Source organism: Anomalospiza imberbis, unplaced genomic scaffold (assembly GCF_031753505.1).
Source record: "Anomalospiza imberbis isolate Cuckoo-Finch-1a 21T00152 unplaced genomic scaffold, ASM3175350v1 scaffold_56, whole genome shotgun sequence".
Taxonomy (NCBI): domain Eukaryota; kingdom Metazoa; phylum Chordata; class Aves; order Passeriformes; family Viduidae; genus Anomalospiza; species Anomalospiza imberbis.
In genome coordinates, this window is record NW_027100171.1 from 572104 (window position 1) to 588127 (window position 16024).

General features: G+C 49.3%; 1 protein-coding gene across 2 annotated transcripts in view; it reads right to left on the reverse strand.

Annotated features, from left to right (window-relative positions):
- Positions 1–15142, reverse strand: part of LOC137467278 (serine/threonine-protein kinase pim-1-like) — a 62344-nt gene extending 47202 nt beyond the window's left edge. The window contains exons 1-2 of one of the 2 annotated variants that reach the window (XR_010995476.1): positions 14872–15142; positions 13858–14230 (exon numbers count right to left, since the gene is read on the reverse strand). Coding sequence is in view for 1 of the 2 variants with exons in the window: in XM_068178775.1 (XP_068034876.1) it covers positions 13965–14230; positions 14872–15127 (522 nt within the window). In the remaining variant the exon portion in view is untranslated. Of the gene's footprint in view, positions 1–13562; positions 14231–14871 lie in introns of those variants that run through there. The other variant, XM_068178775.1, reaches the window with a different exon arrangement.
- Positions 15143–16024: the final 882 nt, after the last annotated feature.

The window sequence follows — 16024 nt, forward strand, 5'->3', positions numbered from 1 at the left end:
GTTCTATTGACACTTTTTAAAGAGGTCTTAGTAGCAGTGACAGAAGAGATAAGGTGGTGCTGTGTGTTGAAGTGAGAGCGAGGGCCTGGCTAGCTCCTACTGCTGAAGAGCTGGGGTGTGAGAGGACATCACTGCTGAAATCCTGGCTGTGCAAAGCTAAGGCAGCTTCTGTCCCTGGCCTAAAGAGACAAAGTGCTGCCTTTTCCCCAAATGAAGGACCATGGGGAAATCAAGGTTTCATGCAATTGTTTCTGTGTCTCTCAAGTGGTGATAGCAGTAAAGCACAGGGTGCACCTGCAGCCTCATTTGGGTCTGCCTTCCTAGGTGACTGAGCAGGAGAGCTTTCCAGTCTTTATATGCTGTCAGATGTGACACTTGGCCAAAAGCCCCTACTCTGAAAATGCAACAAAGTGAAGCCCATATGACTGCTGAGATCTCACTAGATGGAGCAGGGAAGCACTGCTGGATGTTATCCATGGAGGCTCTTTCAAAAGCTTTTCTCCCTTTCTGCCCCCTTTAATCCATTTTCAAGCCTAGCAATGCCTCATGTTTACCCAGCAGGCCCACATGAAAAGGTCACTTCTATTTCTTTGACCTTTTTCAGCTCAGTAAACATCGGCAGCTGGAAATCCTTTCTCTAGACATGTCAGCTGCAGTGAAATGGTGCTGCAGGTAGTGACATGCATACAGAGCATCTCTGACCTCTGATGTTGTTTTCCCATCAACACAGAAGTTTTCCCAACATTTTAGTCCTTGTGACACCAATTGCTCTCAGGGAGCTTGTGGAAGGGTTTCCTTTCCCTTTTCCCTTGGCATTGTTTGGGTGCTCTCCTTATTTTGAAATGAGATAGTAAATATTTGCAATCTTGAATTTGTAGATGTGCTGGTTATCGTTAATGTGTGGTCATGGGTTTTATATCCCTCAGGTGTTAGTGCCAGTTTGTTGGGATAGGAGGAAAATTTTTTCCTGACAGTTTCTTTCCTAAATTTTTCTCTGAACTGGGAGACCATGTCTAAGACCTGGATGAACTAGTTTTGGTGAGGATGAAGGGGAAGGAGAACAGCAACCTACGGGCTGAATCTTGAATTGTGACCTTATACCCAACATCCACCAGAACCAACTGCTGAAATTAATGTCCCTGCTGTGGAAACACAGACACAGTGTGAGCACCATGAGTAGAGCTTTGTCCTGCTTTGGTTTAAGAAGTTAGGTTCTAGCAGCTCTAGTCCAGCTTTGGATGTTCTTTCTAAAACAGAAGTTAAACTACAACGTGTCTCTCCAATGCCAACCTTAAGCCATGGCCAGGTATTGCCATCAGTCTCTGCTGCAAATCCTGGAGAGTCTCATCAGCCAGAAGGCTCGTGGGAAGTGATGAAAAGCAAGTTGTCATGTTGTGTTCAAATTATAAGTGCTTTTGGGTGGAGCATTAGCTACACAATTCCCATGAGGCAGGTGATGTTTTTCTGCACATCCTGTGCAAAGCTGAACCTCATTTAATACCTTTGATTTCTGATGAACATGACTGTCTTTACTGACTGAATTATATCCAGCATTCCATCTGCAGAGTGTTTTTCATCTTCTGGAATATAGTAAAGAATTTGTTTTCATAAATTTTGGTAAAACTTTTACAAATTGTACTGCTGGATTAGTGCTGCTCAAAAACTAGGACTCTTTTTGGGAAGTTTCTGCTCTGTGTCAAATTAATGATCTGTTACAAAACTTTCAAAAAGCACAATAACTGTAAAAATAATTTCTGGGTAATGATAGGAACGCCACTGGGTACTCTCTAAATCCTTTTGTCCCTTGTTAATACCTCATTTTGATTGTTGCATTTTTAATGCTTGGATTGGGACAGTGACATGTTCTGATCATTTCTGTTGAATGCATGAACATCTGGATTTGTTATGTTTTAGTGTTGTTTGCTGTTGGCTAGGGATGAAAGGAGAGATCAGATGGTTTGAAGTTGACTTTTTTTTGTTTTTCAAAGTTGCCTTTGTTCAGAAGCAGCAATCCAGGAGCTGAGCAATGGTTCTAATTGTGACTGACAAGCCATGATGGAAGGAGGAAAATGGGAGTGATGATCTATTGGCTGTGCTAGCTCAGCAGTGAGAGAAAAAATCTGAAAATTGCTCCTTAAAATTGTTCATGCTTTGCCTAAAGGAGAGATGAGGTTGCAAAAAGAAGGTACTTTATTATGCATCGAGCAGTCTTGAGTATGCCATGTGCAGATTCGAGACCTGCTGCTTGCCCAGAAAATAAAAAGTATTTGGCACCTGCAGCCTGGTGACCCACGAAGGAGGGCATGGTCTTAAAGGGGTAAAAAGTGAACCCCCTGTGCCCATGGATTATTGGAACCTGAGCAGAAGCCACCGCCCCATTGACAGGCCACAGTTAATAGGTTTACCCCCTTGTCCCTTCCCTCTGTTTTGAATATTTTGGGATTTCATACAGTAACTTGATGGCTATCACCTTGTGCCATTAAACAGTAATGTCAAGGAAAGGATGTTCCATGGGGTGTATTTAATGACAGGAATATTGTTTCATGCAGTGTGCTGCATGCAGCTGGCTGAGCGTTCCTTTAAATAGTTCCCACATCTCTCATGTTTGTTGGAGGGACTGTGCTGCCAGCTCTGAAGAATGGAGAGATTAATCTCTGCTACACTTGCTCTGGACAAATACCTTTTTAAAGTAAAACACCTCTTCTGTGTTTAAAAGTAGGGAAGAAAAAACGTCTGTACTGTAAAAACTAGTGCCTGAGCTCCTGCTAGGAGGTGATGCAACTTGCAAAGGGTGAGCCAGGAAATGTCTTAAATGTTTCTGTAAAGACTTTTCCCTCTAGGAGTGCCTCACCATTTTCCTGGTCATGTCCACATGACCAGGTTTCATTCCTGAAGTTTAGCTTAATTTCCAAGAGATGAATTCCGCCTTAGTGAATAACAACCTACCTGTACATAAAATAATTGCAATTAAAAATGAGGCTGAAGGGGGGAAGATGCAAGTGTACCATCTCCCTGAATCTTGAAGCTGGGGTTTGGTGCCAGAGTCCTGGATGGTGCAGTGTGGTGTCTGCACACTCAAGTGCCACTCACTCCTCACCAAGGATTTGTCTTCTGTACTCTCTCTGGTAAAAGTCACATTGGTCTCAGGCTTGGGTTTTTTTCCTTCTTGTGCTTGGGGAGATTCGAACTTAACATTGACTAATGTGTGTTTGCTTCAGCTTACTCAGGAAATTCTTAGCACCTGGAGGATATTCAGTCTAGTGTTGACAAAAGCCCTCTTTCCACTCTGCATATGGCATTGCACCATCCCCTGCTGAAATGACACAGGGTAATGCTGCTGCTAAAAGAGACAGGAGTGCACCATGTTCCCAATACAGCAAGCAGAGAACCTGGGGGAAGAACAGAATAAACATGCTGGTGCTGTTACATAGGGATGATTTTTGTCTGCTTAGGCCCTGTAGAAACAAAGGGAGGAATTTGCAGAGGTAAATAGCAATTATCTCGGTGGGAATATGGCCAGGGCATCGAGATTAACATTAATGAAAAAATGTAGTAGGAGTGATCTTTAATGCTTCTTGGGATTAGGGCATTGGCTTGGCTTCACATCTGATCTGAAAGGTAACAGTTCCTGAAGCACAGCACAAGATGGCTTGGTTCAGCACTGGATGAAAAAATGATGTCGTTATTTTGTAAATAAAAATTAAAAAATTCTGCTGGCTGTCCTTACACTGCAGGGTACTGGAAGGAAACACCAAGTGAAGTACTGCCATGCCTTTTTGGACATGTTCCATCCCAGCTGGCAGCTGGACATGCACGGTGCCTTTGCTCTGTCCTGCTCTTGCAGTTGCACTGTGTTCTTAGGGACATGTTTCTAAATACCACAACGTGTCTGAAGCTGGTCACCCTTGTCCTTGCAGGTGTGCCCAGTGGCTGTAGTGACTCTCCTGTCATTATTGTAAACACAAGTTTGCTCCTCCCATCCGTGGGTTAGAGATGTACCAGTTCCATGATACTGGAATCATGCTGTTCAAAGTTTGCCACCCTCTCTGGGGAAAACCAAACTTGCTGAGCAGTTCATTTTCACACAGGGAGGTTCCCAGTTATTATCCCTAAGGTAACGTTTAGAAGAGCCTCAGCATCTCGGAGTATTGGGCTGCAAAACCTCAAACCTCGTCCATTGAAAGCTTCCTTGGACCTGATCAATTCATTTGTAGCCACTCTAACCATGAATATAAATGTTGCTCACCTGATTAGCCTGTTTTATAGCACTTCAAAAGCCTTGATAAGACGGGTCAATGGAATAAAGACCTAATGAGTGCTGAGACTCCTTCCTTGCAAATAAATAAATAAAGTATAGCACAAACTCTAGGTAATGCTTTCAATCAATCAGCAGAAATCCTTCTTTGTCTGCAAAGATGAAGCCTGAGATGATAAAATGGAGTTGCTTTGGATGTGCTACAATGAATATGTTATTTTTTTCTCCCTCACAGTAATAAGGACAAACACAAGTCTCTTCTCTTCCAGCTTAAATGCAGTTTGCTGGCAGTTTCACATCCTCTTCTAGTCTGTAGTACTTGCAGCATTGCTATTTTAATATTTTACAGGAGTGTGGCCTGCTGGTACTGAGTTTACTGGTTTATATTGCTTTTAACAGGTACAGTCAGTGGTGGGTAGGTTGGGACTGCAGAATGGAAAGCTTTTCTTTTCGGGTGATTCTGTTGCCATTCCTTAACTCTCACACCCCCACAGCCACTCACACAGAGATCTTGTTGGTACTAGCAGTTTGGTTTTGGAATGCAGATTTAGAGCCATAACAAAACATGGCAGCAGAGGATGCTGTCTTGATAATTGCTGTAGGAAAAGACTTGAGAGAATGCTGGAACTCCTAAAGAAGGGGGCACTTTAATGTTCATCCCTCTGATCTCTTCTTATTGTGGCTAAGAAAGACCAACATGGTGCAGGTACTCTAGAAGCAAAAAAAGTGTTCTCAGCACGGTTCATGATGGCTGATGGTCCACACTGCCTTTGGTCCCTCGTTTTGACCTTTCCTGGCCACTGCACTGTGCATTGACACATTTGGTTCTTTCTCGGCAGCTCAGGTTTACGGGTGATCTACTGAAATCCTGTGCGTGTTACGATGAAACCACACAAAAAGTGGCTGTGCCCATTCCTGCTGGGGGTCTGAAAGATCTGCTGAATTGATCTAGGACTCTAACAGTGAGGATAAAAGCACTTGCTTTTAAGCAGAGTGATTTATATCCCATGCTTGATTTGATTCTGTTTCTCTAAACCCTTATTTCAGTAGCACAGTTAACAGGCTGGCTGGGTCCAGTTGGAACAATAACAAAACTGGGGAAGATTTTAAACAGATCTCAGGTCAGAGTGCAGCCTCAGCCTGTTCCCCTGTAGCCACCTGTGTACTCAGAGTGGCAAAGGCAGCAGTGAAAACACTGCACTTCTACTGAATGTGATTCAATCAGATCTTTGTGAAATCCCTGGATTTTTTTGCTGCCTAATAATGACTGTGAACCGCTTGTTCTTCATAAGCACAGAGTTTGGCCCTTTTCTCTCATCTTCAGATCTTACTGAAAATTCACTTTCAACATCCTTCTTCTTTGGCTAGGTTTAGCATAAATTAACAATCTTTTTTCCTCCTTTTTCAGGTATAGGAGCCTTTTAAAGGTAGCAGGTATTGTCTCGAGTTTTCCTCAGCATCATAATATATGGATATGAATGTCAGGTTCTTCAAATCTTAGAACCTATGTGTAACTTCAGTAGTAAAATTGCAAATCTTTTTATGACACCTTTTAGGTAATTCCATTAGTAATCCAACCTTCTGCAATATGACTAATTAAAGAATGAAGCAGCAGACTTCCAAGCTGGAAGAAAGTATTCATATTTTCCTGGCTTTTTCTAACAAGAATAGTTTTTGTCTGGCAACTCCCATGGTTTCTCAAGTTAATTAAGGTTTCGACAAACTGTTCTAAATCTCTCCACACCAGAAAAACAAAAAAGTTTTATCTTTAAAACTACAAAAAATTATCACTGCAGTGCTAGCAGGGAAATGAATAGTTTCAGATGGGCAAATTATTTTTTTTTTTCCATGAACATGGAAAGGAGGAATGTCAGTGGGGTTTGCATTGATTTAACAAGTCTTTTTTCACACACAAGTATAGATTTATACAAATGTTTTTGCATGCATGTACACATGTGCACAAGTGTCTAGACAAGTTAGCAATTGCAGGTCAAGAGTGAAGCATATCTGTCTCTAGGAAAATTATTAATGTATAGGTTGGCTTGGGTTATTCACTGCACTGAAACTAGTAGTAGGAAAAATGTTCTTTTTTAAAAAAAAAAAGTATTTGTTTGTTTGTATGTGTGTTTTGTCCTTTTCCTGGGAAACCATCCTGGTTAATAGCCTGCCTTTAGATGGGATGAAACCTAAGCAGAGAAATGTTCTTTGGCTAACAGAGAATGTAAAGGGAAAACAAAACCCTGTCACATTGGTTGTAATCTAATGCTGGAGTTGATTCTGTTTCCAGTGCAACAGCTGCTCTCTCTTCTGGCAGAAGCTGTACCTTTAGGCAACCTTTCCTCTGACTGGGACAATCTGCTTGTCTGGGTGCAAAGACTGTCACTGTTTGTCCTGACTGTTCTGATGCTATCCTTAACAGGCTTTGAAATGACCATCCCAGTCTAGCAGCAGAGACCGAAAACTTAGTTTCTAAAGAATTTCTTTTCATGCATTGGTGTCGTTTTGTTTAGTTTTGTCCCAATATGGTTTATCCGAATCCTCTGGCATGGGTTCAGGGATGTTTACAGATATTTATTTCTAGTAAATAAGCAGGTCACCAGAAGATGTTGTGGTCTGCCCTTGCCAGCTGATACCCAGCAGCTCAGCGTGGGCAACTGATCTGACAACAGCAAGGCAGGGTTGCTCCTACAGTAATTAGGAACTAAAATGCTAGTAAACACCTGGGAATAATTTGCATCAAAAGTCTGAAGAATTGAATATCTTGGGGGCAGAATAAGTAAGGAAAAGGCCAACTTGATTAAAGCCTCCCTGATGTGACTCAGTCTGATGTCTGACAGTAGGCAGACCTGCACTGGGACACCTACTGAAAGGGTTAATGAACTGTGGGATTTCTTGCTGGAGGGTGAGTTGATAGCTTAAGGACTTGTGTACCTGTGATGCCCAGGCTAATAAATCAGGTTTGAGCTGCCCTTGCAGTTTTCTCTGCTGTCCTTGGAAGAGACTGTCATACAGATGCTTGGGAGGGAGCATAATGTTTTATGACTACAACACCTGCAGTCCTCTCGTGGAAGGAGTCCCCAGGAGATCCTAACCCTACAAAGCTAATGTTGCTTAGCCACTGATAATATCAAGCTGCCAAGCTGAGTTACATGGATTGCTGTGGCAAGTGCCTGGCTGATTAATTTTAATTTAATGTAAACAGAAATGGTGTCAAGGATATATTATGTAACCAAGGGATGTCTTTACACAGGAAGGCATTAGTGGTGGACTGATGAGCTGAGATAGTGTGACCACCACATCCCTTGGTCTCATCTGACACAATTGCTGAGGTAAGGAAATGGAAAGTAGTGATAAAAGGATGTGAGGTGGGGCTCCTGAGGCTGATGGAAAAAGCTTGGTGGCAGAGTCAGCACAGCAGGCTCTGACTTCTTCTAGTGATTCTGGAGAGCATCGTGGGCTTTTTTTATTCCACCCAGCCCTATAAAAAAATTTAGTGCCCTCCACTTTAACCCATGAAGGAGTTGAGACGGGCTGAAGGGAAGTTGAGACTGTGAAGGGAACAGGGTGGCAAGCATGGTATGAAACCAGGTGATCTTTCAAGTCCCTTCCAACCCAACTGTTCTTTGTGTTTATGGGAGTTAATTCTCCTGAATTAACCCATCAGCTAACTTATTTCCTTTAAGCCAAGGGTGCAGAGAGAAACAATTAGGTGCAGGTTTATACTGCTGATGAAATCAGCTAACAAAGTGCTTCTATTGCTGTGGTAAGGAAACTGGGCTTATTTATGATGTACCCTGTCCCTCCCTCTGCCCCCCTGAAAAGCAAGAAATCCGAATATATATGTAAATTAGGTGAATCTCTTAAGCTTCTGTCAGGTTTTCAGTTCAAACCTCCTTACTGCAGGCAGATCTCTCTTTATCATCAGAACCTGGTTGCTCTCTTTGGGCCCAGTCCACAAACTTTGGTTTTTGCCTTTTAGGCTGTGCATACACAGTTAATCACCTTACAGCCAATACATGGCTCCAAGTTGCAGTAGGTCATTAGATATAGATTTTTTTAAGTAGGTCGTTCCTCTTTTTTTCTTTCTCCAGAGCATTCTGAGGGGGAAACTCTGCTGTGAATATTCATGAGAATACTTAAAGTAGGCAAGTGAGGAGATGGACATATTAGTTATATTTGAGGAAGAAACTGTAGCTTTGCTTTCATCATATTGACCTCTGGTAATTTGCCTACTGGACTGAAAGAATTTAGTTAGGTGGGTTATAGGATGAAAAGGATGGCTGCTGGCTAGGGTTATGGGCGCTCTGTTCTGTGCCATACACCTTGTTTGACCTGGGCAAATCATTCTCCTTTAGTTTTCCCACTTGTGCTAAATGTGGATTGTAATTACCCACTTCACTGAGGAGGGCATGTGGCTGAAATTAATTAATGTTTATAATGTACTTGGTTTTCCCGATGAGGTTTGTAGCCGCGTTGCTGAGTACAGTCATTTCTGGGTTTTTGCTTGTGTGTGTGCATGTGGGGTGTAAAGATTGGCTCCAGCAGAAAGGGTAGTAAAATACAGTCTTAAGAATAAAATTTCTTGGCACTTATATAAATGCAAATAATTCCTAAAGATTTTAAAGCATGAATACAGCTGGTGCTGGCTTTCCTACTGCAATGTAACTGCTCTATGGAAAGCAAGAAGGTAAATAACAAGGCAGAAGGCTTCTGGTCTTTTTTAATGGGAGCCAGAAAAATACTGGACCTCAAGGATAGCCCTTGGAGAAAAGAATTCTTTAGGACACTGAACATAACTCGCCTGAAGTCTTGTGGGCTTGTGAAAAATAAAATCACTGTAACTTCTGGGAAGAAACTGAAATCCTGATCGAGCCTTAATTGCTTATTTTACAGTATGGTAGTAAGTGGAAGATGTTATCAATCATATCAATAGATAGAGAACAAATACTTAACACAGGGCAGACAGAGAAATACTCCCGGTGTCCTGGGTTTCCACATCATCCCTTCCTCCTTTATTCATGATACACAATTCACAAAGTTCAATTGTGACATTTGGGTCTTGGCCAGTCCTTTTCTGTAGGGTATTTAGTGTTACACTGAGCAGCCAAAGCTGACATATTGGCATTGTCAGCCTTTTTTTCACAGTATCAATTTTTAATTCTATCTGAAAAAAATGTATAATCATGTTATATTTTTTATATAACTGTGATTAATGACAATAATAATCATGTTATATTTCACTTGCACAAATGAACCTGAGCTCAAGATTTAAACCTTCCTCTGTCCCTCCATGTGGGAGCATTCCAAAACCAATTCTTCCTTCTGTTGGTGCTGTTTCCAATGTGCCATTAAGAAAATTCTCCCTCATCTTCCCAAACCCACAAGTTCTTTTCCTTCTTCCATATGCAATTTTGGGATGCATTTGAAGACATCCAGGGGTTCAGCCTCTATTAACCGAGTGCCCCACTGCTCACAGGGTGCTCTGACCTCAGCCCACTCCAGAGGCAGGGAACTCCAGGGAAGGGCTTCCCATCTGGGAATTTCTGATGGGACTGATTCCTCACATTTACATTTAAAAAGTGACATTTTGTTGTGATCTGGCCAGACTGTGCCAGTTTTGTTTCCCCAGTGGGCAGGGTCAGCACCAAAGACACAGACACCAACTGAAGGACTCAGTGTCATTGACTGTAGCTCAAAGCAGCAAAGAATCCCAAAAGGAGCAGCTCAGCAATGCACCCAGCCATCAGCACCAGAGATTGCAGCAGTGATTAAGAAAGATCCAGCCCCAGTTACCCTCAGGCTTTACCATGCTCCAGATCTACACAGCAGCTGGGGAAGCTGTCACAGCCAAGGGCTGCAGAGCCACTCCTGGACACTGGGAATTCCTGCAGGTGCCTCCAGCCACAGGTGAGGCTCCAGCCTCGCTGGGAGAGGGCCCAGCTCTGACAGCGCTGAATGAACAAACTGACAGCGCTGCTGGTGCGGGAACATCTGGTTTCATCCTCCTCCTGGGTTCCTCCCAAAGCCTGGCCAGGGCCCAAGAGGAACCAAGGGAGGTGACTTTGACCATTCAGCCCCAGACAAGGCCAGATGTCAGATTTCATGGCCTTGTCTGGCTTCTAAACACAGAAAGGTCAATCCATGTTTCACTAACGAGTGGATACATCTATCACAGTGCTAATGACCATGCATATTTCATTAGTGAGCAGATACAAAGATAACCTTTGGTTGGAAGGTTCATCCAGAGGCCACCTTTGGCTCAGGGCCTCACTCAGGGCTGTTGTCCAGGCCTTGGCACTTCAGGGACGTGGTTTAGTGCTGGGCTCGACACTGCTGGGTGACCGGCTGGACTGGATGAGCTCAGAGGTCTTTTCCAACAGAAAGGATTCTGTGATTCCATGATTCCATCTGCTGCATTCAGCCAGGTCCATGTTAGCAGCATTCATTTGCTCACAAAGTCTCCTCAGGCCCAGCTCTTGAGGCCTGAGGCTTCAGCTCCTTCCGCTCCTGGTGCTCAGCCGCTCGTGCTGAACGAGACACTCGGAGAGAAGAGCACAGTCCATCCAATTCCTCCTCGGACACGGAGAGGGGAGGCTGTGGAAACAGGAGCAGTGTTTGGTGTGGTCTCCTCTCTGCCCTGCACGCCTTTCAGCGCTTTGAACCAGCCAAGAGCTTTCTCCAAGAGTGCAATGGAGCAGCTGTTCCTGCTGCCGGGTCTGGCTCTCTCCAGTCTCTGACCTTGCCTGCTTTTGTCCCTCTTGCTGTGCCCTCTGCTCCCCCAGGGCTCGGTGGCTGCTGCCCAGGACTGTGGGACTGGCACAGATCCCGTGGTCGAGACCCTCCTTTCTCTGCCCTTGGAGCTGCCTGGGCACAGCAGCCTTTTCCATCTGGAAGCTCCCCATGGACAGGGAGTCCCCAGCTCCGCTCCTTGCACAAGCTCCAGGAGCCCAGGGCTGCCATCTCAAGTCCCTGCTGGCCCTGGGGGCTCCCAGGTGCCTCAGGCTGCTGTGACACCGCTGCACACGGGAGGCAAGAGTGGCAGGGGCTGTGCTGAAAGTCAGCTCCACGTGCTGCTGCTGCTGCTGCTGCTGGGGGTCATTTGTCCAGCCCTGCCCCAGAGTCAGGGATCAGATCCAGGCCCTGCTGCTGCTCCCTCGGGATCAGCCCCACTTCGGGTGTTGCTGTCAGGGCCAGCAGAAGCGGTGGCTGGAGCAGCGGGTGCTGACGGTGCCCCAAGCCCCGGGGCTGGAGGGGTCCCTGGGCTGGGGCTGGCAGGGAGCTGCTCCAGCCCGGAGTGCACTGCTGAGTGCTGTGCTCTGGGGCTGGGGCTCCCCGCACAGGGGACTGGACTGGTGTGCCACAGGAGACAGAGAAGCTGCAGCTTCAGCATAACTGAGGTGGGTGCGTGGGCTGGGAAGAGTGGGGAGGCTCAAGGGGATTCACTGAGCTCATCCTGCTGCAAGGACGAGGAAAAGGGAGTGGGAACTCAGCAGTGAGGAGAGCTGAGGGCTGGAGAGCAGCTCTGAATGACACTAAAATCCCACTGGAGCTCTGAGACATTGCTGCTCCTCAGCCAGTGACAGGATGAGTCCCTAAGCCTGGGGCTCGGCCTTCCTCATGGTGAGGGGCACCAAGGAAGGCGACAGTGTGATGGAGACTGCCATGGGCTGGGAACTCACTGGGGGACAAGAGGGAGCAGTTGGGAAGTAAAAGGCAGGTGGGGGAGAGAACAGTTCAGAGAAGGGCTGAGCTACAGCTTGAGCAAGCTGCAAAATGTCATTTGGGGCCATCCCAGATTGATTTCATTTCAGAAGTTATTGAACAAGTTTAATTTTTGGGTGGTGTCATGTTTGTCCTTGGAGGTGTACACTCTGCAAACTTGAGCTGTGTTGCTGAAATGCTCCAGCAGGTCTGTGCTGCAGGTCACCCCATTTCTTCTCTGGCTGATTGCGGCCCGGTGCTGAGCTCCAGCAGAGCCCTGGCAGAGCCCAGAGCAGCCTCAGCACCCGCAGAGCCCGGCTGCAAGGAGAGAAACCAGAAAGCGCCCGTCAGCTGAAGGCTCCTGTCCCCTTGTCCCAGCCGCCCGCGGTGCCCAGGCCATGCTGGCCGTGCCCAGAGCTGTGCCCAGAGCTGCCCATCCCTGCTGCCTTTGGGAGCAGAGCAGGAGGGCAGGACATGTGCCCAGCCTGCAGCCAGCCACGGCACATCCAGCCCTCAGCAGCTGCCCAGAGCAGGATGCTCCTGTGCTCGCTGCCATCTCCCAAAGCTCTGATCCCACCATGCCAAGCAGACAAGACCCACATCACGCTGGAAGAAAAGCTGGTCCCAAACGATGTCCTCAGCCTTCTCCAAGGGCACGGCCCATCCACGCCACAGCTGCTCCCAAGCACTTCCCCATCCAGACTGGACCCCACCTGGAAAGCTTCCTCTAGAAAAACACACAACAAATTATTGAAAATAGATTACAGACAAAAAGGGGAACAAGAAAAAAGGTCAAAAATCTTATCTCTGTCAGGGGCTTGAGGAAGGCCCAACCCCTGCATGCCAGGGAAAAACCCACCCAGAGGTGAGGGAAGCCCAGGCTTGCTCCCTTCCCCCCTGCACTGCCCCCCAAAATAACGGTGATCCCAAGCAAACAGGGGCAGTGGAGCAGCCCAAGCCCTTCCTTGCCTGCAAAGCAAAGCAGCCCCTGCACAGGTTCTGGAGTCCCACCTCTGCTCCCACCATGGGGGTTTGTTTGTGTCGGGCTGGCTGCCCCAGCCCCAGCCCGGGGCACGGTGGGTGCTGGGGCTGTTGGCAGGGCCAGGAGCCCACTCCCATTTCATCAGCACCCCAGCCCATCCCCCCAGCCCTGCCAAAAGCAGCCTGGCAGCCGACTGAAGGATCAGCTGCATCCGCCCCAGCAAAGGGGGGAACCTTTGGTTCCTGGCCAGGCTGTGCAATGCCCAAATCTGGGAGCATCCCCCTGCGTGTGGACTCATCTGCACATTCCCTGTGCAGCCTGGCTTTGGAGAAGGTGCCAGAATCAAAGTCCATCATCCTCAGCTGCCGGTGACCAGGTGGAGGAAGAGGTTGTCATCCTTGATGTCATCCTCCGTGTCCCCAGCAGCAGCAGCAGCCCCACCTGGTACAGCTTCTCCAGGGGCTCCTTCTCCTTCCCTGGGGTGAGCCCAGGCTGTCAGGGTTCTGCCCAGGGCCCCAGCTGTCAGGGAACCAGGACAAGCAAAACCAGCTCGGATGGTGGCCACCAGTGCTAGGCAGAGCAGCTGAGCTCCAGTACAAGGGCTGCGTGTTCCCATCTGATGACCCCTGGGCAGTGACACAGGCAGGACAAAATGTCTGGGTTCCTTTGCTTCTGATTGCCAAGGCATGTGTGGAGCTGTAACTTACCAGGGCCTTGCATCAAAGCGTGCCTGTGGCTCTCTCCCTTCTTCTAGGGCAGATCAATATCCTGCAGCCAGGGATCACAGAACAGCTCTTCTAAAGAGGGCCTGTCCAAGTCCAGCATGGATAAACACCGCCTGATCAGATCTTGGCACTCTGGGCAGAGAAACCAGAAACCGCCGGTCAGTTGGAGAAGGCTCCTGTTGGCTTTGCCCCACTATTCCTGTGCCCAGGCCATGCTGGATGCGCTCAGAGCTGGGCCTAAACGTCCCCATCAATTCCCTGTTTTGGAGGAGAGCAGGAGAGCAGGACATGTGCCACCTCCTCAGCAGCTGCCAGAGCGGGATGCTGACGAGCTGCTGCTGTCTCCCAGCACTGGTATTGCCCCCGTGGCCAGAGATGAGGATCCACCTTGAGAGAGCCGTTGTGGCAGCGAGAGTTGATGGTCCCAGCTGATGTTCTGGCTCCTCCTGAAAGGGTGCTCCCCGCAGACCATCTGGTGCAGCAGGATGCCCAGGGACCAGATGGTAGCTGGCTTGCCGTAGTACCAGCCAAATTGGGTCCATTCTGGTGGGCTGTATGACCGTGTTCCTATGGAATACAGATGGGGTTCATCAGGGGGACGCTGCTGCTCCCTGAGCCTGGCCCCAGCATCCCTGGGTGTGTGGGGGCTGCCCCAGTGGCACACGGGGTGACCGCTGCCCTCTCGCCAGCACCTGGGACTTGTGTACAGACTCGGGGATGGAAAAGAAGCCACTGGTGCTGGAAGAGGGCAGCAGAAGTCCTGTCAAGGCCCGACCATGACGGAAAAAAAACCCACTCATTGCTTGGGAAAACAATGCCCTCATCCTCCCTGCCTGCACTGCCCCAAAAACATTATGAATCCAAAACAAACCAGGTGAGTGGAGCAGTCCAAGCCCTTTGTCACCTGCACACCAAACCGGCTGGGACACAGGTTCCGGCCCCGCTCTCTGCTACCCCCACCCACGGGTGTTTTGTCAGGCTGGCTGCCCCAGCCCCAGCCCCAGTCCTGGGCAGAGTGGTGGGCAAAGGCTGCCAGCAGGGCTGGAAGCTGGCTCCCCACCCAGCCCTGCTCAAAAGCAACTCAGCTGAAATCTCAGTGCCATGAAGGGCAGCAAAAGGGAGAATCCCCGCTGCCACACCCATCTTGGGCTGTGAGGTGTTGGGCCATGAGATGACGGGACTGAGAGCACACCCCTGCGTGGGCTCACCTGCAAAACGAGTGTAGGCTGTGTCTTGCAGGTAGGTGCCACAGCCAAAGTCAATCAGTTTGGCCTGCCCGGTGGCCAGGTCAACCAGGATGTTCTCTGGTTTGATGTCTCTGTGCAGGACCCCGCAGCTGGTGCAGTGCCGCACGGCCTCCAGCACCTGGCAGAACAGCTCCCGCGCCAACTCCTCAGACAGGAACCCCCGTTCCTGAATGAAATGGTGCAGGTCCTGGCAGCTCTCCGGGCGTTCCAGCACCATCAAGACGTCACTGGGGAGCTCCTTCCACTCCAGCAGCTGGACGACACCGGGGAAGCCAGTGGACACCTTGGCCAGCAGCACGACCTCCAGGGGTGCGCTGGTGCCGTCGGGCTGCAGGAGGAGCGCGATGCCGTCAGTGGGGCTGATGCCATGCCGGGGGTCGGGAACCCCTCACCCGGCCCGGGATGCTCTGCGCCTTGCGCTGGCCCCACGCCTGCTCTCCCTCGAGGTGTCCTGGTGGCTTCCAGCCTGCCGGGCCTCGGCTCATCCCCGCCCAGCTTCTGCCGCTGGCCCCGCTCACTCACCAGCTCGCCCCAGTGCTGGACGCGGTTCCTTGGCACCCTTTTGATGGCCACCTGCAAGCCAAGAGCAGCAGCGGGCTGAGCTCGCCACCTGCCCTGCCCAGCCCCATGCTCCCCCTCCTTCCCTCCTCCTCCACCTCCTCCTCCTCCTTCTTCCCCTCCTTCTCCTCCACCTCCCCCTCCTTCCCTTCCTCCTCCACCTCCTCCTCCTCCTCCTCCTCCGCCCCCTCCTCCTGTGCCCGCCGCCGGCCCCGCCGCTCACCAGGACGCCGTCCGAGAGCCGCGTGGCTGCGAAGACGCTGCCGAAGCCGCCTCTGCCCAGCAGCGAACCCAGCCGGTACCGCTCCTTCAGGCCCTGCTGCGACTTCCCTGCGGGCGGGACGCGACTGTCAGCGCTCGGCCCGGGGCCAGGAGCGGCCCCCGAGCACCCCCCGAGCGCCCCGGGCCGGCCCTCCCCAGGCGTTCTGTCCCTGGAACGGGACAGCGGCGGCTCGGGGCCGGCGGCCGCGGTGCCGAGCGGCGGAGCTCGGGCCAGGGAAGCCGCAGCGGGGGTGGCGGGAGCGGCCGCGCCGCGTGTGTCCTCCGCGGGGCCCGG